We start from the raw sequence: 21,363 nt of genomic DNA on the forward strand, positions 1-21,363 counted from the left end.
AATGTCACAGGGTGGGAAGATGTAGGAGGTCCACAAGATGGTTTTTGTCTTACAAAGTCATCCATAGAATTAAAACACTAGAAAGCTGCTGGCATGGCCGATTTCAGAGGATGCAAAATGTCCTGCTTATTATTAGAGAGGTTGTTGTGGAAGGGACTGTTGCATGTAAATTTGCTGGGCTCCTTGGGCTCCTGTGAATGCTGGTTCTAAAAGGGAAAGAGAGGTGCTCGGTACCTTGCGTACTATGTGCCTTCTGCTGTAGATTTGCACCCTGTCCCGAGTAGGCAGTTTGGAGATCTGAGCCCCCGTCTCCATTTGAGTCTGACAGATTGATTCCAAACTTCTGTAGTGCATGTGGTGGTTTGAGCCATTTCACCATCCCAGAAGAAAGTGCAGTCTAGTCACAGAGCTCGGGTGAGAGCAGGGGGCTGGCTGCATGAGGAATACCACCTTTTCCTCCCTGTGCTCTGGGAAAGGGTGTCTCAAGTCTTCTGGGCTGGCATTGCAATGGGAAGCTATTGCAGCACACCCATCGCTCTGCATCACTCTCGTTTTGTTGCATTGCCTCTTGTCCTTGCTAAGAGTGTGAGGTTTCCGAGGCATTATCACAAGCCAAGTAATGGTACGTTCATGTTCTGTTTGGGTTCGGGTTTGCCAGACTGGTTAGACTCGGAAGTTAGACTGGCTTCGTTGAAGATTGCCCAGTCCCTGTTGTTTTAAAGGGTGGATAGCTCTTCAGCAAGCTTTGGCAAACAGGATACAGTGAACAAGCCCGTCCGGATTGGCTCTCCGCTGCTCGCTGATTCAAAGTAAGTTAAAGGTCACGTCAAACATTTCACTCCTCTGAGCCCCTGTAGCTTCGGGAGCCGAGCAGCCGTGTTTAGAGCAAGTTTGCTCTGGCCTCACCTTGGCTGGGGCAGGATGTTTTTCGTCTTTGTGATACAGCCTGTTGCAGTGGTTGTCAACCTTTTTTTCATTTGCAGACCCCTAAAATTTTCAAATGGAGGAGGGGGGGCCCCTTTGGAAATCCTAGACATAGTCTGGAGACTCCCTGAGGTCCATGGACCCCCCCAGTTGAAAACCACTGTTGTATTGAAAGACGGGGACCTGGTGATTAAAGTCAAGAAAGCAGGTTTCCTGGGTTGTGTTCCTAGCCCTGTCATTAACTCGCTGAGACTGGGGGCAAATCTTGGTGTGGGGTTTCCCTCTCTGCACAATGGGTTTGAGAATATGTGTCGACCATGCCAGGGGGTTGGGAGGTGCAGTTCATGTTTGTGGTGCCCTCTGTGCTCGTCAGAGGAAAGGAGCCAGACCTCTGCAAAGGATTATTTTCGTGCTCGCTCTGTGACTGTGAGATGGGCCTTGGTGATAACACTGAGGGCTAGATCCGCGTGCGCCTAACTCCAGGAGAGGGTTCATGGCTGAGTGGAGGGAGGCACCACGCTCTGGTCCAGCTGGGGACCGAAGTCACTCAGAGGGGCGGGGCTTGGGCCACACCTCACCCCATGACATTTCTTACACTACCTCGCTCAGGGCTGTGAAAAATGTTATACTGTAATCAGGTCGGCCTAACCCCCACTGTAGATGCAGCTAGGTCTCCTTCCATCGACTTAGCTACTGCCTCTTGAGGGGGTGGGTTTACTGCAGAGACGGAAGAACCCTTCCATTGCTGAAGTGTCTACACCAGTGCGTCTCAAAGCTGGTCCGCTGCTTGTTCAGGGAAAGCCCCTGGCGGTCCAGGCTGGTTTGTTTACCTGCCGCATCCGCAGGTCCGGCCGATCGCGGCTCCCACTGGCCGCGGTTCGCTGCTCCAGGCCAATGGGGGCTGCGGGAAGCAGCGTGGGCCGAGGGATGTGCTGGCCGCCCTTCCAGCAGCTCCCATTGGCCTGCAGCGGCAAACTGCGGCCAGTGGCAGTTGCGATTGGCCGAACCTGCGGACGCGGCAAGTAAACAAACTAGCCCAGCCCGCCAGGGGCTTTCCTTACACAAGCAGTGGCCCGACTTTGAGAAGCACAGGTCTACACTACAGAGTGCTGCTCTCGACGGACCCTGAGAGAGGGAGTGTGAATTGAGCCAGCAAATGCAACCGTTTATGATGATTAGAGACGGCAAAACTTGCCTGACTTGAATCACGGATGCAGTGTAGTTGTAGCCACGTTGGTTCCTGGATATTAGAGGAACGAGGTGGGTGAGGGAATATCTATTATTTGGATCGACTTCTGTTGGTGAGAGAGAGAGAGAGAAGCTTTCAAGCCACACAGAGCTCTTCACTACCTTTCCAGAGCAGAAGGAGAGCTGTGTGTGGCTCCAAAGTGGGTCTCTCTCACCAGCAGAAGTTGGTTCCATTACAGATATTACCTCAGCCACCTTGTCTCTTGACTGGTGAATATGAGCTGGGAGAACTTTATTATTTTTTTTTGTTTAGAAAAAAGATAAATTTAGCTGGCAGGAGAAATTTCCTCGAAGTCTCACACCTCTAATTAATAGATGGCAGCTGTAGAGACAAATGGAAACATATAGACACTGATATTTCGACTGTGCGGCGTATCTGACACAGCCTGGGTCTTTTATGTTTAAATTATGTAGCCCATGGTAAATAGCGTAATAACCCAGACTGGGGATTCAAGTCATAGTTCTGTATTATTTCCTAATTCATTTATACAATAATACAGCCTACCTGCCAGGTACAGCCTGCTCACATATTTCACCTGTCCTACTTCCTCAAGAGAGCGATTTGATTTTTACACCTATTGTAAATATGGGCTTTGAAAAGGTCTGATTTAAAGATGAAATCAAGTTCAATTTGAATTTAATTCAGACCTTTACAGTTTGGTTTAAATGATATTATTCAAAGGGAACAGACCCTGCTTACTGCTCATTAAACGCTGGACAGGTCGCGCTTTACTGTCCTTTTTATGGCTGAGCAATTCACTGCTGCAGCACACTGGCTAGCTAGCCAATTATTTAATGACATTGTTTTTCTCCATCTGAAAGACTTAAGCACCTTCACTGTAACGTAAATAATGAAGCGTCCAGGGTCTGCCTGCCAGATGGAACAATGAAACCTCTGAGTTAAACATTTCTTGTAGAACATTGCAAAGAGCATGGGCAGGAGATGCTTCTGCAAATTTCAGGGCTTTGTGTCTTTCAATCCATAGTACCTTTTCCCACCGCTCTCTGTCAAGGTGCCATCTAAAGTTAGACTATTTATTTCTGCTGGTCTGATGGATAAACACATACTGCTGGATCTGCTGATTTTTTGTTGTTGAAAGGCCTGGTTTCATATCTAGTGTCATCTCTTAGGGCTCCTGTTCTTGAGGACTTAAGCTGTCTTAGTGGTTTGGCTCTTGTGATATGTGCTTGTGCTTTTGGTGTAAAAAAAAATAAAGTAGTTCCTGGAATGAGGAAGAAATTGCATGCCTAAACGTAAGTAGAAACAAACCGAAGAAATTGGTAGATGCCAAATATATCACAGATGGCTTGCAAAGTCGCTTTTGGGTTGGGTGATCGTCAGGGCCGGCTCCAGGCACCAGCCGACCAAGCACGTGCTTGGGGCGGCACCTTGGGGCAGGGAGGCTCGGGTGGTTTTTTTTGTTTGTTTTTAAATTCATCGGGGCAGTGCTGGAGGGTTTTTTTTTGTTTCCGTGGTGTGGCACGCGGGGGGGCGGGACTTTGGGTGGCATGGCGGTCGGGGGGGGCGGGGCTTGGCGCCGCGCTGGGGGGCAGGGGCTTGGGGCCGCGCGGCACTTGGACGGTGGATGGGGGCGCGGCGCTCGGAGGGGACGGGAGCTTGGCGTGGCGCTCTGAGGGGCCAGGGTTCGGGCGGCGTGGCACTGAGGGGGCAGGGCTTTGGGTGACACGGCGCTGGGAGGGTGGGGGCTTGCGCAGCGCTTGGGAGGGCGGGGCTTTGAGCAGCGTGGCGCTCGGGGGGGTGGGGGTTTCAGCGGTGCGGTGCTGGGGAGGGTTTGGCGGGGTGGCGGGCTTCTTTTTTGCTTGGGGCGGCAAAAAAGTTAGAGCCGGCCCTGGTGATAGTTATTTGTCCCTTTCTGCTGGAAGAACAACTATACTGTAATTGTCCAGCGTAGCCATTTAGTTGGTTTTCTGTAAGGCTGTGGCTGGCTCTGGATTCGTCACAGGTAGGATAAAGTCCCCATAAAAGCTCTTCATTCTGCACTACTATTCTACAGAAGGAATTTTCTTCCTGACCCCAGCTACTCATCAGTTGATTGCCTGAAGCATGAAGATCAATAGCTACAATAAAAATTATAAGGTGTCTCAGCTGCTTGACTGCAGTGACCCAGCCACATTTTGAATGATAACAACTTCATCTCCACACTGATTTGCACATAGATTTCCCATCATTGGATTACAGCAGATATTGACACTGTGTGCTCCATAGAGCTCTGAATGTTTGCAAGCGGTACCGTTCACGGGCCCTTTGGTATAAGGCTCCTTGTGATTAAGACAACTTAGGAGTTATGCATCCAACTGGAGTAAAGCCAGTCCTAGAATCAGAGGGTCAAATCAATGGGAGCTGCAGGTGCACAGCATCTCAGGATTGGGCCAATCGAAATGGAAAATAACTGTCTCATCTAGCGGATCTCCTGCCAGTGAACGATTGTTCCCTTCAGAATGTTTAAAGTCTTTATTGGACTCCCGCTACTTCTCTGGGGAGACTATGCCACAGTCTAATATAATCACTGGCAGGAATTTTTCCTTAATAGCGATCCCAAATTTTCCTTTTTTCTTAATATCTCCATACACCTTTAAAGCACAACACACAAACTGTTTTGCTACCTAAAGGAACAGCTATTTGAGGAGGGTGTGTTGTGCTCAGGTGCTAAGATCCCCAAGACTGGGCCTTTATTTTTTGATTCTGTAGGTCTTTTTAACCTTCTTTCTAAACACAAATGCAAGAAGGAAACAGGATTTCAGTTTCACATCTGATGAAAGGGCAGCTCCTCCAGCCATGACCACCTGGCTCTCCACTCAAACACCCTGGAACGGGCTAGTGCTGATTTAGAGCTGCGTTTGTCAGGTGCGGAGTCTTAAAACCCCGACCAATGGAACAATAAAATGCAAGGGCCCGATACTAATGAAACACATTGTAATTGGGGGCAAAGGCTTAGTTGAGGCTCTTGAACTGGCTTTTTCCGCACGTCACATGCATCGTTCGACTTGCACCGTGGAGGGCTGGAGCTAAAACTCACTGAAGTGAATGGAAGGACTCCCCTTGAATGGGACTCAGGACTAACTCCCCTCGCAGTGGGCCGGAGAGTTCAGCTTAAAGGTACACTACATAATTTTGCCTTGTTTCCTCTTCCAGATGGCCGTCCCATTGGCGTAGAAGGAATTCAGGTGCTGGGGACAGGAAACCTAATGATTTCTGACCTCACTGTGCAGCATTCTGGGATATACGTGTGTGCTGCTAACAAACCCGGCACCAGGGTGCGGAGAACTGCCCAGGGAAGGCTAGTCGTACAAGGTAAGATAACCAGGGTACTATTGGATAATTACACCCATTTAACTATTTTATCCACCTCTTCCTAGCCCTGTGTAAAGATCTGGCCCTTAACAGATGCTGGTTCAGTTTTTTCCTAGATGTTCTTTGCATTGCACCTTCATGAAGAGAGGAAAGTTTTTTTTTAAAATGTACAATCCTCCCCAGTCCCCTAGGTAGGTACTGGAATGGCTAGTCTGAGCCACTGCCCACGCTGCTGCGGCCACTGCCATTTTTAGGTGCTACCTCGAGCAGAGCTAGTACATGTCTGTCCGCCTGAGCTGAGAAGGATCATGTGACACACAGCCTTTCCTTTCGAAATCCCTCGTTGGTGTGTATCCAGCCCAGGTCAGGAGAGAACAGGAGTCATTAACGTCCAGTGGTTCTTTTGTTGCCTTTGTGAAACAGGTTGAAATGCCCCCATCCAGTTCTTGTGATCACAAAACTCACCCGTCATTAGTTAGCACCCTTGTTAACAGGACCAGCTGGGAGCCTAAAGGCTGAATGGGCCTGGAGACTGATTTACTCTCTCCCCTCTACCAGTGGTCCCCCCAGGGCAGGGTTGAGGCCTGCTGGTAGGGTGGCCTGGAGGAAGCTTGTTGTGCTGTTGATGCTGCGTCATACCTGTTCTCTGCAGATAACAGAGTTCACTCACCAGGGCATCTTGTGCCAGCATGACGTTTATTTTGTACAGTTAAGACATTTAAAACTCTGGTTCCGGATGGTCAGTGGGCAGGGGACCCACTATGATGGACTCTAGCAACAGATGATGAGTCTGAGCCACCCACGAAAGATTCGGAGCTGAGCCCTCTTAAAAAGTCACCCGTGACATTCCCTGTATTCTCAGTGCCAGGGAGAAAATCTAATGAAAATCTAAACGCAGGCTCCAGCATTGGCCCACAACAATAGTCCTGACAGGGCCTCTTCTCCTGGGCCTTCCAGCCAGCAGCCAGAACCAAGCGCTCCGAAACTCACCGAGCCACCAGTCTCCATGGTGAAAGGAGCCAGGCAAGTGTTTAGAAAGGCAACACAGCTGGCAGCGTGGAGCTGAATGGTAATAATCCTCCCCTGATTACAGGCACTCACCTCCTCCTCAGGCTGGTCCTCTTGCAGCATCTCACACTCTCATCAGTTCACTCATTAACGGTTGGCTGATGATATCCTGAATCTCAAATGATGCATCTCCTGCCGGAGTGGGCTAATTGAACCTTTCATGCTAGTGACAGGGAAAGTGCTATCCTTCCACGGTGATGTTCACCTCTCAGTTACCAGGAGTCACATGCTGGGTTCACAGCTGTATCTCTGCTACCAGTGCAGAAGTGATACCAGCTCTACAACAGATTGATCCTGATCACTCAATACATGTATTCCTTCCAGTGCTGATCTATGGAGAGCACTCAGGTCAAATGGTGCCGGCCTCCTTTTTGGTCCCAGCTGCTAAATCACACTGAAAGAAGCTGAAAGTATGTGAAATCCCCTCCCTGTAATCAATTGCTGAAGTTGCCACAGGGATATTATACCATTGCTAGAGGGGATGGGAAGGGGGCACACAGCGATTTCCCTATGAAGATGTGGCCCACACAGTGGAAAAGTTTGGGAACCCTGGCATTAAGCATTTACTTCTGTGGCACAAAATAATTGAGAGTGGCTGTAAGGTCAGATTTCTTTGTGTGATGTTTTCCCTCCGCTTGCACACTCCGAGATAGACACCAGGGATGCTCCCCATTCATCTTGGAAGTTAAAGGTGCTGAATAAAAGTGCTGCTAATAATTCATAGCAGGAGTAAGGCAGATTCAGGTTTTGGAGCAGTAAATCAGCAACTGCCTGGAATGCAGCCAGGTGCAGCTACACAGTGTAAAGCCCCAGGATTGGGATGGGATGGGGGAGTGGAAGAAAAGCAATTTAAAAGTACTTTGCATCTGGTAGGAGATCTTTTCCAAGAGCGTGCATGTGGTAAAGGCTGTTGAACCAAACATGGTAGGGGAGCAGAAAAGGGAAGTTTAAAAAAAATGCAGCTAGTTTAAAAATCTTCATGAAAGTTGCACAAATAAAAACTTTCCATATTGCTGACTGCTTCCTCTTTAGCAACAACACGATAAGGAAACGGAATAAGCAAACTGTTACATAGCCGAACTAATTACAAAGAGGCAGGGTTTAAAATCACATCTTTGAAAACATGGGTTCCTGTTCTGATTTCAAATATGCTGCTGTAAATCCAGAGCTACTCTACTGACTTCCATTGGGGTTACTCTGGATTGACACTGGGGTAACTGAGAGGAGGATCGGTTCATAGGATTCTAATGAAAGTGCTGTCACAGCCATCGGGGACAGCCTCCTTGTCATGGAGCAAATGCTTTTCCATTAAGAACTAGAAGATCAAAAGGGTCTATGAATATGAGGAGCTGGCGACTGCTTCTCTGTGCAGACACAGCAGGGGTATCCAGCTCTGACTGTTGCTAGCTGAGCTGTATTTGGGAACTGTTTGGAATTCAGAGGTATAGCAAGAGTCATCCGATCTAGTATTTAGTCTCTGTCTAGGGGCCGAATCCTTCCCCTGTGGAAGCCAGTGGCAAAACTTCCATTGGCAACAGAGTTGTGCCCTCGGTGTGCTCAACTACTCTGGCTGCCAGCAGCTTCTGCTTTATCTGAACTGTATTGTCTGAGTTTTTCCACTCAGAGCTTCAAGTGATTGTTTTCAGAGTGGTAGCCATGTTAGTCTGTATCAGCAAAAACAATGAGGAGTCCTTGTGGCACCTTAGAGACTAGCAAATGTGTTTGGGCATAAGAAACTGCCGAGGGTGAACACCAGAGACTGCGGGTTTTAGCTTTATCAAGATATCAAAGGTGTAAATTACACAGTTTAAGGGGGAAAACCAATAACAACGAAACAAAAGTCTGAGTGATTTGGGAGGAGCTCTGCAGACGTGCTGGGCCTCCGAAACAATGCCCAAGTGCCCACAGCATGATATTCCATAATACTTCCATTCCTGTTAGGTGAGGCTCTCAGCATGCTTTCCAGGCATACATCAATTGACCTTTGCAATACCCTGTGAAGAAGGCATTCTTGTCCACGTTTTATAGGTGGGGAAAATGAGACAAAAAGAGGTTAATGTGATTTGCCTAGTGTCGCACAATAAGTCAGTGGAAGAGTTTTTGGAAGAGAACCCAGGAGTCCTGACTCCCATTTCTCAGCTTCAGTCACTAAGTAATGCTGCGTCCCAAAGATCTTAATGAAAATCTTGGTTGTAGGTTGGGCTGAGATCTTCACATTTGATGTCTTCACTCTCTATTTGAACACTTATTCTATTTCACTGATAATTATCTTTCTCATTACAATCTCCCTTTTAGATCGGCTAATACCATCTTATTATCGTCCGGGGACTTCTCCCGCCTTCAAAGGTTAGGGTCTCAATCTCTCTCTCTCTCGCTGCCCTTCCCTATCCATTTAGAGTTCTTTGATCTCCTTTGTTAAGTCCCTACACAGAAAAGTTTCCGTTTTCTTCTGGGATCCTAACTCAGACATTTGAATATCGCGTTGTGCTATGTCGCAAGCAAAAGTCTTGTCAGGGGCTGTTTTAAGAGCGGACTGTGTCTAAATACAAAATGGAGGGTGTTTGTGTGGGGTGGATGGGAGACGCGGAGGGGTCAGTGGCAGTAAAGAAAATAAATCAAAGCCCCCTCTTTCTCTATCTCCTGTACGATCTATTGTGCTTTATTATGTGTTTGGTGTCATAACAAACTGATGGGCTCTGAATGGCCAGATGGTCACCAGTGTTCTCCACTCCACGCTTCATTGCCTCCTGAAAGCTATGGAGAAAAATGAGATCCCATCTCACAAATGACTGTCCATCTTGAGAACACATTTTAGAAGGCTCTTTTTGACAATCGCTGTCTTATATCTCTGTTCTCTGCTTTCAGAAATGGGTTTTGTTCTTTTGTACAGCGGATTCTGCAGCTCATACTCTCATGTGAGCAGTTCTGTTGATTTCATTAGCAAGGGATGCAGGATCGGGCTCCAGGCTAGAATTCATTCCCAGATGCGCTGCAGTTACTGTGTTATGTGTTGGAATTCTTGGCATTTTCATTGCCCCAGTTGTTGGCCCTAGCTAAGGAGCTCTGAGTATTTATACCCTAAATTCATGCCATAAAAATGTGTTCAAGGTCTCACCATGAAAAGATTTGCATTGACTTCACCAGCTGTTGGATCAGCTCCATAGAGAAAGGGACATTTGCAAATTTCACATTGGCTTTTGAAACTCCCCAAAGTCGGAGATATTCTTCCTTCTTTTTCCTCTCCAGTGTTTTGGACACTTGCTGTGTCAGTATCCATACAGATTCTCAGCCTCAGTGCTCAGTGGAAGCAGAATCTTACTTTGGATTATTAGCCGATCTCTCATAAAATTCATGTGTCATGTTTTGACCAGTGATGGTGCCATTTTCCCACAGTTCTCCTTCAAGTGGACTTCTGAAGTTCAGCCTCTGTTCCGATATTAAAACTCTGGGCACAGTTTTCAAATTTTTGCCCCTAACTGAGATGTCCACATTCTGCATTAGGATGCTCAGGTCAGTATGTAGGTACATAAAATGGGCACGCACGCTGCTACTGTAGATCCATAATTCAAAGCCTGCCTAGACAAGTAGGTTATTATAGCTGTTAACCATCTTATGGCTGTTTGGCAGCCTGCATGAAATGAATTTGGGGGGTTCAGTCCAATTCCCAGTAGTATGGAATCATAGAAATGGAGGGCTGGAAGGGACCTCAAGAGGTCATCTAGTCCAGTGGTTCTTAACCAAGGGTCTAGAGCCCCCTGGAGGGCTGCAAGCAGGTTTCATGGAGTCTGCCAAGGAGGCCCAGCACTCGCTGGGGCCCAGGGTAGAAAGCTGAAGCCCAGGGCCCAGAGCCTCACCACCTGGGGCTGAAGCCGAAGCCTGAGCAATGTAGCTTCGTGGGGGTCCCTGTGGTGTGTGGCCCCCGGCAACTGCCCTGCTTGCTACCCCCTAACTCCAGCCCTGGCTTTTATAAGCAGAAAACCAGTTGTTGTGGCACAGGTGGGCCGTGGAGTTTCTATAGCATGTTGGGGGGGCCTCAGAAAGGAAAAAGAAACCCTGATCTAGTCCATCCCTCCACTATGAGGCAGGACCAAGTATACCTAGACTGTCTCTGACAGGTTTGACCACAGTTCTAATAACACCACAGCTGGGACTAAGTGACTCCCTGTTGGCAATCTCAGCCGAAAGACCAAGGCCTGAACGGGCCCTGGGGACTGAACTTCCATATCCCAGCTAGATGCAGTCCCTCCATTCAGGCATGTAGATACGGCAGTGTGGGGAAACTTGCCCTATCATTGCATATGATGCATGGCACCTCTTGTGTTGCTAAGAGGGTGGATTATCAGAGCGGCCGCACACCTCCAGCTTCTGTTGGCTTCAGCTGGAGTTTAGGGTGCTCAGCACCTGAGAAAGTCAGACCCAAACGACTTCATGCTCCAGGACACCCAAAATACTTAGAAACAAATAACAATAATGGCCGTTTCATGCTTAGCTTGGTGTGAGCAGCTGCTGGTGAGACAGGACATTCCCCCGGGGATAGATACGGCGCACCATAGATCTTCATAACATCACCATGCAGCATAGCTAGGCACAGCCAAACCTATTAGTGCATTTGGTTAAACATTTCGGAAGAAGGTATTAAGCTTTATTGCTTTTTGATACATATGTCACGCCTTTAAATAGTCATTAAAACCGTATGGTCTCTTCCCTGCCTCTCATTATATCCTGGATAATCAAGCTTTCTGTCTACTCGCTGCACTTCAAACAAACAAGAGCCGGGATGTGCCCGGGCCTCCTCTCCACGGGTTTGATGTTACCACCTTAAATATAGCTGTGGATCTGGGTGAAATGGGTTTCTGGTTTTCTCCCCGCTATGGCCTTTTGTGGTGTTAAGGTGGAGGGAGTGGAGGCGTTTGGGCGAGTGAACCTCCTCTCAGGTGAAGTAAGCATCCGCAAGACGATCCATCCATTGTGAATGACAAAGGGGGATGGATAGCATGGAACAGAAGGACGCTGGTGTGGGTAAGGTAAGGAGATTGGGAATAAGCGGGTGTTTCAAACTGTCCACCTTCTCCTAAACCCAGCAAAGAAAGAAAAATATTCAGTCGCTGTTTATTGGAAACACGTTAACGATTGGGGAAGGGAAGGGCCAGGCAACCTTCCAGAGAAACCAGGCCCCTTCCTAATCTGTGGATGGGACAAAACAATCGTATCTGTTTTCTTAGGTGTTTGGAGCTCCCCCACTGGGAATTCCCAGTCGGTTAAGCACTGAATTCTGCTGCGTCCTACACCAGAAAAAGGCAACAGTTCCTTTCTTTCCCCTTCACTTGCACTTGCTCTTCCCCTGCAATAGGCTGGTCCAGCCCACGAAAGTGTCTCAGCAGCCCTGCTGCTTGAAAAACACAGGGTTACGGTATTAACAATTTACTGCAGTAACAACTCAGCTTTTTCCCCACCAGACCCCCCACATGAGCCTTTGTTCCCATCCTGTGCGAACAGTTTTGCCTGCTTTCTGTAGCGCCAGTTTAGGCGAATACGGAGGTACCGTGCATGTGTATCTGATAGCGCTTGCCTCAAAACATTCCTCTGATCACATTATTTAGCTACACGGGCTGTATCGTTTGAGGTATAGTTTAGCAGAGGTACTATATCTGGCGCTGCACGCAGTGGCCTGAATTCTGGTCTGCCCTGTGTGTGGAAGGAGGCACAGGGACTCTGATGCACCTGTCCGGGACCTGGGCAGAGTGCTGCTTTGCCTGTTCCTCGCTACCATGCCCAGTATCTTTCTAAGGGCCCCAGGTGGCATGGCCAGGGCCAAATTTTCCTCTCTCATCCCTGATCCCACTGTTGTTAGTAACTGGGGAGTGCACGTATCACCTTGTAAAGGCAGCAGTAAGTGCTGCTGCTAAATGCATTCACCCAGCTCCCCCGCGACTTTCTGCCTGATCTGGCCTATGCAGGCGAAAGGCCCCAGGCTAGCTCCACTTGGCCACCAGAGCTCCACACCCCTTCCCTTCCCAGTGCACGAGCCAGAATTTGGCCTTACGTTGTTAAACAGCAAGCAGGAGGTGGCAATAGGAGCCTTGCGATGCCAGCCAGTAAGGACTGTTTCACAGGGTGTGGGAGTGATGGAGAGGCAGGAGTCGGTCCCAGAGGTGCACTTGGGCAGAGGCAACAGGAAGAGAAGTGGGGAGTGGGGGCTGCCGATGTTGGGTCAGTCTTGTTCCTTCTCTGGAGATTTTAAGCAAGTGGAACCTGGAGTCTGGTGTTAGATCTGGTTTCGTTTAGTGAAAGAGCAGAGCAGAGCGGGGACATGCTGAATCCAAGGGGATGGGTTTTTGAATGGCGACTAGCGTCCCTGGCTCAGAGCCAGTGGACACAGCTGTACGTTTGGTTCCCCTGGAGTAAAATACGACCGTGTCCCAATTACTCCCTCTTGACACCAGCTAATGAGAGAGAATGAGAAGAGAGAGTGACTCCAGAAGGGTTCCGTTGGATGGCTTCTTCCCTGTTGAAAAGATGTTTTCCCTTGAACAACTAGCGGGTTCAGCTTTTTGGGGGGTAAAGGCAACCGGCCAGGTGGTGGGGTTTAATGAAACAGGACGAATGGAGTTGGAAGATGTCTGTGTCCTCATTTGGTGTCTTTGAGTGCACCTGCAAAATGATCTGCGGGCTCCAGCGAGAGCGGGCGGGCATCGAACTGCTTGCAGAATAATTGCGCTTGCAAAATTGCACTGGCACAAAGGGGAGGGAAGGCTAGGTCACCGCTTGAAAATTAGGTCCCCACCGTGTCACGCTCTCACTGTACACCACTTAAGCAATACAAAGCGATCGCTCGCTGCAGGGAACAGGGTCCCCCCCCCACTTGTCATTCTTCTACCAAAATTGTCCTCCATTTTAATTTAATTTAAAAATGAACTTGATCTAGGTGGTGAAAAAGTCGGGGTGGGGGGAGAGAAAACTCACTGATTGGAATCTTTAGGAAGCCGTGTCCATTAGCTTTCTAAGATTAGGTTCATTATTAGTCTCCGGCTCCTGCCAAACTAGCCTGACAATGAACTCCCATCAGTGGAACAACCCCTACTGCTCGCAGAAGTCAAATGCTCCACTTCTCTTTGATTATTAAAAATGAAAGAAGGGGGCTCTTGTGAGGAACATCCTCATCTCTTCAGTGGGTTTTTTTTGTATTGCCGCTCTCAGGGCTTGCCATCTTTATGCCGTTGCTCTTCAGTGTCAGTACCTTTAGCTTTGCGTTAGCCTTGAAGCAGCAGTCAGGATGCCGTTTTCTCGTACAGCTTTGATTGCGAAAGGAGTGGGGGGTTGGCTTTTTTTAATCCCCTGCAGATTCTATACGAGATGTCGAATACACACGCAAGGGTGCGGCTCTCTCCTTGGTCATGCTGGTGTCACTCGGAGGTAGCTCCAGTGGAGAAAATGGAGCTGTCTCGGTATATAGGATTTACTTGGTGGGGGAAAAGAGTTGGATCCACCCTTTGGTCTTTTTCTCCCTTGAGGGGGAAACTTATGGAACCTTCACGAGACTGATCGTTCTTGCAAGGGAACAAGGGAACAAACTACCAATGTTTTCATCTCACGAACAGTCTCGTTATGTGTATTGTGGTGCTGGCTCTCGGGAGGCACCGTGTTAACGTACCCACCTTGTTGGTGCCAGTCTCTGTTGGCAGAATTATTTTCCTTTTCTCTTTCCCTCCTTTTGCATGGAGACCTCAAGCCGAGTTGTAAAACGAGGCGGAAGTCATTTCACTCCTACATTTGCAGTTTGCATGGCAACATGGTATTTGGACAAATTATTTCCCAGACAGGTGTGCAGCATGCTCCTCCTGCCTCTGTCTAAATAATTGGCAAGCGTCTATTTTAAACAAGACTTTTAACAGGCTGCTCCGGAGTCAGATTTCCCAAGGTTGGAGAGTTCTTAGCCTCCTGCAGTGCTGTCACCTGCATGGGGATACTTCAGAGGTGTCATGGAGCCATTTCACCTCAGGCTGCGCTCTAATTAGCATACTGCTAGTTAAGCAGGGAAGGACCTGATCTGTACAGGCCCAGGAGACCGTTTTCCATCCGTGTCAGTAAAGAACAAACGGCCCAGCATCTATCTAGCCAATCAGCTTTGTATAATAGCGACCATCCCCTTAGAATCTGAGCAACTCCCGAAGAGTAACAGGCAAACGATGTTATAGTGATGGGTCCTTCTATCCAAATTTGATTGGAAGGGGGAATGGGTGGGGAGAAAAATCACAAAAGACCAGTGGCCTAACTTTATTCCCTGCATCCTGCAAGGCAGATGGGGGAAAATGAACCCCAGTCTCTGATTTTGTGGTGACAGAGTTGTGCATGCAAACATGCGTACACACACAATTGGAGGCATTCACTGAAAATCAGGCCCTGTCTGTATATAATTGGCTATCCTGCAAGGTGCTGTTAGGCTTGCAGAGGGTGATATATAAGCCAGGTAATAGCAATGATCAGAACAATCACTGGACCAATCACCAAAGCCAATAGAAATCCAAGTTCATCCCATGATTACAGTCCTCTTCAGAGAGAGAGAGAGGCTTTTTGTTCATGCAGGGTGAAGTTAATTCCTCTGCAGAGGGTCAGCACTACAGCTGTGCAGGACATAAGACTTCCGTGCAAGTAATGAGGGCTTGTCTACCCTTGAAAGTTAATTCAGATTAAGAAAGGGTGTGAATTTAAAGCTCAGTAGCTATTCCAGAATAACTCCATGTGTGGACAAGACTCCATGTGTGGATCATAGACCTTGGGCTGTCTCTCTGCACATGGGGTGAATTTCACCCTGGCTGCCACATCTTAGGGAAGCCTGGTTGTGTCCTAGATTTCTGGAAGTCCGGCGATGTAAGTGTGGCAAGGAAGGGAGATGTGCATCTTTCATGGCAGTGCCCGGTAATCTCCTGCTTGAAAAATGCCTGCCTGTGCAGTGAGCGTCCCTCACTAAATAACCTTGCTTTTGTCAAAAATATTTAATGTCAGCAAGCCACTTTGTGCCTTTGGGCTATAAATTCATTAGACCTGTGGCTGTTGTTTGTCTTCCTAGTAACTGCTGGAGATTGCAATTGGATTCGGGTCTTAGAAGCAGCAATATGGAGTATAGTATAGCTTTGCCCTTTGAAGCGTAACTGCTTGTATAAACTCAGCTATTCCGGCAAGCGTTTCAGGCGCTGCTTTCTGGATCCCAATATATTGCTCTATTCTGATAAATGATTTTAAATCTCAGATGAGCTGCTTGGAGGGGGGAGAAATCATTTCCTCTTAAAATCTGGTGAAAAGTCAGAAACGTTTGTGACTATTGTGAACTGAGTAGCAGTTAGAACCGTTCTGGCTTCTGCCTCCAGGAGTTCTGGGTTCCAGGCTGAAGACTTGGGCATACAGGGGCTGTGAACCTGCAGCGAATGGGAATGTGGCGAGGAGAGAATGGCCAGCCAAACTTTTGATATGTTACTATTGTAAAAACATGCTTTATGTAGCTGCCAAAATGTTTGTAGCTCGCTAAGGGAGCATCATCTAGCGGAGAGTGTCAGGAGTCTGGGTTTCCATTGCAGACGTGCCGCTGACTCTGGGCAAGTCACTTCACCTCTCTTTGCCTCAGTTTCCTGATCTGTGAAATGGGGAGAATGTTATTTACCCTCCTAGATAAAGTGCTTTGGGATCTCTGGGTGAAGACCACTGCATATGAGCACATATTTGTCTCTGGCTGGCTGTGTATAGGGTAAAGAAATGAATTCCCTTATTCAGCTGTCTTGTTTACTTGTGTTCCCCTCGTCTGTCTGTCTTGCTCCACCTCTTGGCTCTTGTTTTATACTTAGCTGGGAAGTTCTTTGAAGCTAGGAACAGCTTTTTGTTCTATGAACGTATAACCCCTGGCACAGTGGGGCTCTGGTCCGTGACTGGCGCTCTTACACATTACTGCAGCACAAAATAATCATATTTGGAATGGTATTGCCGGAAACCCTCATAACTATTTGTCTCTTTGAGTGAAGCAATGCTGATCGCTAACAAACTCCATACCGCTCCACGACCCGGCAGATGGAAATGAATGTGGCTCATTTGAACTCCATTTGCACATATTCTGGCAAACTCTGCAGCATGCTCCAATTTCCTGAGTGATTTGTATAGCTGAGGACCTTGAGCTCCCGTTTAGAGAGAGAGAGTTGTCGTAATATTTTGCATTTGAGCAGCGGAAAGCTCTTTGCTAACATTAAGCAGCCCTCGCGCCGTCGCTCGGAGTTCGGTGGCCTGGTATTTGTTGTGAAGGTGGTAAACGGAGTCTCAGAGACAGCTTGCCCAAAGACACATTTGACGTCAGTGCTGGCACTAGAACCCAGGAATCCTGACTCCGTGCCCAGCACTCTACCCACGGCACTTACCGTAGAGTGCAAAGCTGTGGGATCATTTGCCATTCCTGGCGGTGTGGGGGCGAGGGCGTGGAAGGATGTGAAAGTGGCACTGGAATGATACACACTATGTTTTGGGGCTCACCCTTTCAAACGGGACTGCAGAGCTGCTGATCTGGCACCTTTCACCAGAGCTCATTTCATACAACATACACAATCAGTCACAAGGAGCAAGAAGGAATGAATCCAACACTCCCCAGCACATGATATTAAAAAAACATATTAAGGGGCGTTATTCTGGCTTTTGTATTTCATCCCTGTGTTTGAATTCGTTCAGTTCAATAAAGATCCAGCAGGGCCTTTCTAATGGGCAGGATTCATTTGTAATGATCCTTCATCACATAGGCCTTGTACCAGCATAGCTGTGGCCCAGAGCCGTGGTACCGTTGCAGCAAAGCCATGGTAAGCAGGCAGGGCTTTGTGGTTCACGGCAGCCTAATTTAATAACGTGCCTTTGTGTAAACAATCAAGCATCCAGGTCCCTTAAAGAGCAGGAAGGGGACACTGTGGTTTTAAACGACTAGCCCACCTGGCATCAGTAGCTCATGCAATTACTGAAAATTCCCTCTCCCCGATTAGCCAGCCCGGCTCTATTCTTTAGCTGGTTACAGTCATGGTTACAGATGGGCAAGCACAATCTGTAGTTATCTGTGGACCACACATGCCTGTCAAACCTGCCAAGCTACCTCTGGAGCTGATAAACCACGGTGGTTTTCTTTTGTCAGCCTTCGCCACGCTCACAAAATAGACTCAGGTTATTTTACACCAAGTGATTAGAACAGGCTTGGTGCCAGGACAATGTTGGCTCCTGGCAATGTTCCTCATGCTTCGCTTTCCTTCCCTTCACAGCCCCTGCGGAGTTTGTGCAACACCCTCAGTCAATTTCCAGACCTGTAGGGACGACTGCAATCTTCACCTGCCTGGCCCAGGGAGAGCCTCCCCCTCAGATCACCTGGCTGAAGAACGGGCAGATCCTAGAACCGACCGATCACATCAAACTGAAGAATAACAACAGGTAAATCAGTTGGCAACAGATTTCAGCCTCACTGAGTTGGGTGGAGGAACGACAGAAAGGTCAGTGCTGACATGAAACGTACAGCCACGGTCTGATATTGCACTGGTGTAAATCAGGAGTAATGCTACTGAATTCAGTAAATTACACTGGTGTAAATTGGAGCAGAATTCTTATGTGTCGGGAACTTCACCAACTCCTAAATAATCATTTTTGGAAGTGTGCTGTCCACGCAGACATTTATTTAGATACAGACACAGGATCGATATGGGCAGCAGAGCAGATGAATTTCACCCACGCATTACCTTTTGAATAGAAGATAGTAGAGGCTAATTTGTTACGAAAGCATAATCCCTTCATGGGGTTGTTGAAGTCTCCTGAAGTAACAGTGACTGACAAGCCTTTGCAGTGACGCTACAAATTCTATCCCGTGCACTGGTGTATCTGTGTCTTAAACGTCCCCTGTTCTACTGGACGATAGTTAAATGAGCGCTCCCAAGACACTTCCATTCCTGCTCCTTGATTGCTTTTGGAGAGCGAAAGCGCTAGCTCAGAGTGCGGATAGAGCAGAAGAGATTGGTCACTTTCACATGTGCTCCCGGAACAAGGGGACACTTGTAACGAAAGGCTCTCTGACCTGCCTTACAAGAGGAAGCTGAACTGAGGGCCATTATTAGTAACAATCAGGGCTCCAGTGGTGGTGCTGAAGGAAGAAACACACACTTCTTCCTTTATTAAAATAGAGCAGCTAATTATATAGCAAAAGGAGACCAGAAAGATGGTCTTGTAGTTAAACACTGACGTAGACCCAGGAGACCTGGGTTCCGTTCTCGTCTCTGCCTCTGACTCCTTGTGGGAAGTCACTCAGTCTCCCTATCTGTAAAAAAGGCATAATGCTATTTTTCAGCTTCCACTCTTTGTCTGGCAAGCTCTCGGGAGGGATAGCTCAGTGGTTTGAGCATTGGCCTGCTAAACCCAGGGTTGTGAGTTCAATCCTTGAGGAGGCCACTTAGGGATCTGGGGCAAAAAATTGGTCCTGCTCATGAAGGCAGGGGGCTGGACTCGATGACCTTTTGAGGTCCCTTCCAGTTCTAGGAGATTGGTATATCTCCAATTATTACCTTTTTATTACCTTTACCTCTTCAGAGTAGGGACTGTCTCAGTTTAAATGTCTGCACAGCTCATAGCATAATAGGGCCCTCTTTAAAGGTGGGCTTTTTTTTTAAATCACACTATAAAAATGGTGTCCGTTCTGAAAAAAGACTTTATGGAACTTGCATCGGGGGTCCCCAGGTTTGCGGCATCTCCATGATTCCTACCCTGGGTTTGCTTGGTTCACAAATAGAAAGATGTTTTTACTAACCAGCCCTGCAAACTCAGTCAAGATCTGAGAGCCAAGTTGGGTTCTCGGCTTGCGTGTAATTACCATAATCACGAGGCTGTAGGCCAACTGCTGCCCTCGGTGACCTCTGTACAACTCCCTTGTTCTCAGATTCTGGCTTCAACTACACTTGTGCGGTTTTGTTGCCTTCAGGGAGGCGGCATGGGTGTAACTGAGGAAATAATTTAAAGGCAGTAAAGTTGCAAAGGTGGGCCTGCAGGTTGAACGTAAGCCATGATACAACAAAACACGGAAGCGTGTGCTTTAGCCTCCAACGCATGCTCTTAAAGTCAAGCATGTGCTTAAGTGCTTCCTTTAGATCAGGACCTTTGTTTAAAATCACCCCTGAAAAATGCTACCCCCAACTCTCTGTTGGTTCTGCAGAGCTGATGGGAGAAAAAGGCTGTCACTGAAGTGAGCAAAGATTACTCTGAATACACATTGGGAGCAGCAGCAGCTCTGAAGAACTCTGAGCAAACTCAAAAGCTTGTCTCTTTCACCAGCCGAAGTTGGTGTAATAAAAGATATTTTCACACAGTCCGTTCCCAGAATAGAATCACACTTCAGTCTGTACCTTTTGATCCCTGGTATGCTCAGATTCTCCTGCAGGCACCCCTGTTTGAGATAATATTGGCTTGGTAGCAGAGTTTCACTACATTTAGGCCTTTTATCTCACCGGGGAACAGTGTTTTGCGCAAGTACTAAATAACTGCATTTCCATGCTAAAATACGGTCATGGTTGTGTTGCAGAAATAACATGGTGGGATGCACTTAGTGTGAAAATTACAAGTTGACAGCACAGTTTCTATGGAAATAACATGGAACAACATACTATGAAATAACAGTAGCTGTGCCATACACCTAAATTATCAGCAGAGCTTTATGGTCCCTGGTGTGATCTAACTGTTACCTGTATTATCTGTATGCAGGAATCCAATTAGCACAACAGTGGTTGAGAAAATCCGCTTCCTTCAGTTTTGTCCATCAGCGAAATGTTATGGTGGCATTAGCTTCTACTTCCTGGGAGAACGATGCTTTTGTTTTTTAAAGCTTTATCATACGCGGCAGGTATAATAGGCCAGGGGAGCTTTCGGATGAACCCGGGAAGCTGAGTAGCTCAGCCACCTCAGAACCTGCCGGGCGCATATAAAAAGCTCAGGTTCTTCAGGAACAGCTTTTGCTTTTCCCACTAGGCGTCTTGGGAGGGGAGGCGTGGCACGGCAGGCGTGGCACGGCATGGTTCCTCTTAGGTGGCTTGGGCCAGCTCAGGGTGGCTGGAGCTGGCCTGGGGTGGCTTGGGCTGGCCCAAGGCTCCTCCGGCTGCAGGTGTGTGTGTGTGGGGGGGGGGCTCGGGGCTTCAACTGTGGGGCGGGGAGGGCTCCAGAGGCAGGGGGACCTTTGGGCTCTGGTGGGCGGGAGTTGGGGGGAGGGCCTCATACAGAAAGGGTAGGGCCAAGGGGCTAGCCTCCCTGAAGTGGGGGTTCACCCGCCGCCCATGAGCTTTATAATACCGAGGCTTTTTAGCATTAGGTTTCTGATGGTTTTGAAGCTTTGTGAAATGATCACGGGATGTTGGAATAAGTGTAGTGAAATATTATCCACCCTAAGTGGAATTTTCATCCCAGTCAGGCATCTTTATAAAACTCCAGGCCCCACAGTGCCTTTGTGCACATCTCATGAGTTGTATTGCAGTGCTGGCTGAGTTCAGGGCCCCATCATGCGTGGTGCTATAGAGATACATAACAAGAAACAGTCCCTGCCCTGGAAAGCTTCCAATCTACAGAGACAAGGAATGGGAGAAAGGAAAGTTTGAGAACTGCTGATCTAGACCAAAGCTAGCTTGTGGATGCCTACAGGTGCTGTGGTCACACCTCTGATTGCAGTGTAGACATACCTTAAGGGTTTTGCTTAAGAGAATCTGTGACAGAGCCTGGCACTGAATCCTGTTCTTCTTCATGTCCTAGTCCAGTGCTTTACCCACAAGACCATCCTT

The 21,363-nt window shown here is 48.0% G+C and overlaps 1 protein-coding gene across 3 annotated transcripts in view; it reads left to right on the forward strand.

The window, feature by feature from the left end:
* The window catches only part of IGDCC3 (immunoglobulin superfamily DCC subclass member 3), a 178,689-nt gene that overhangs the window by 120,202 nt on the left and 37,124 nt on the right, over nucleotides 1-21,363 (forward strand). For all 3 annotated transcript variants that reach the window (XM_039493285.1, XM_039493287.1, XM_039493286.1), the window contains 2 exons: nucleotides 5,327-5,485; nucleotides 17,827-17,992. In XM_039493285.1, coding sequence (XP_039349219.1) covers nucleotides 5,327-5,485; nucleotides 17,827-17,992 — 325 coding nt within the window. The remainder of the gene's footprint in view (nucleotides 1-5,326; nucleotides 5,486-17,826; nucleotides 17,993-21,363) is intronic.

Source organism: Mauremys reevesii, linkage group 10 (assembly GCF_016161935.1).
Source record: "Mauremys reevesii isolate NIE-2019 linkage group 10, ASM1616193v1, whole genome shotgun sequence".
Taxonomy (NCBI): domain Eukaryota; kingdom Metazoa; phylum Chordata; order Testudines; family Geoemydidae; genus Mauremys; species Mauremys reevesii.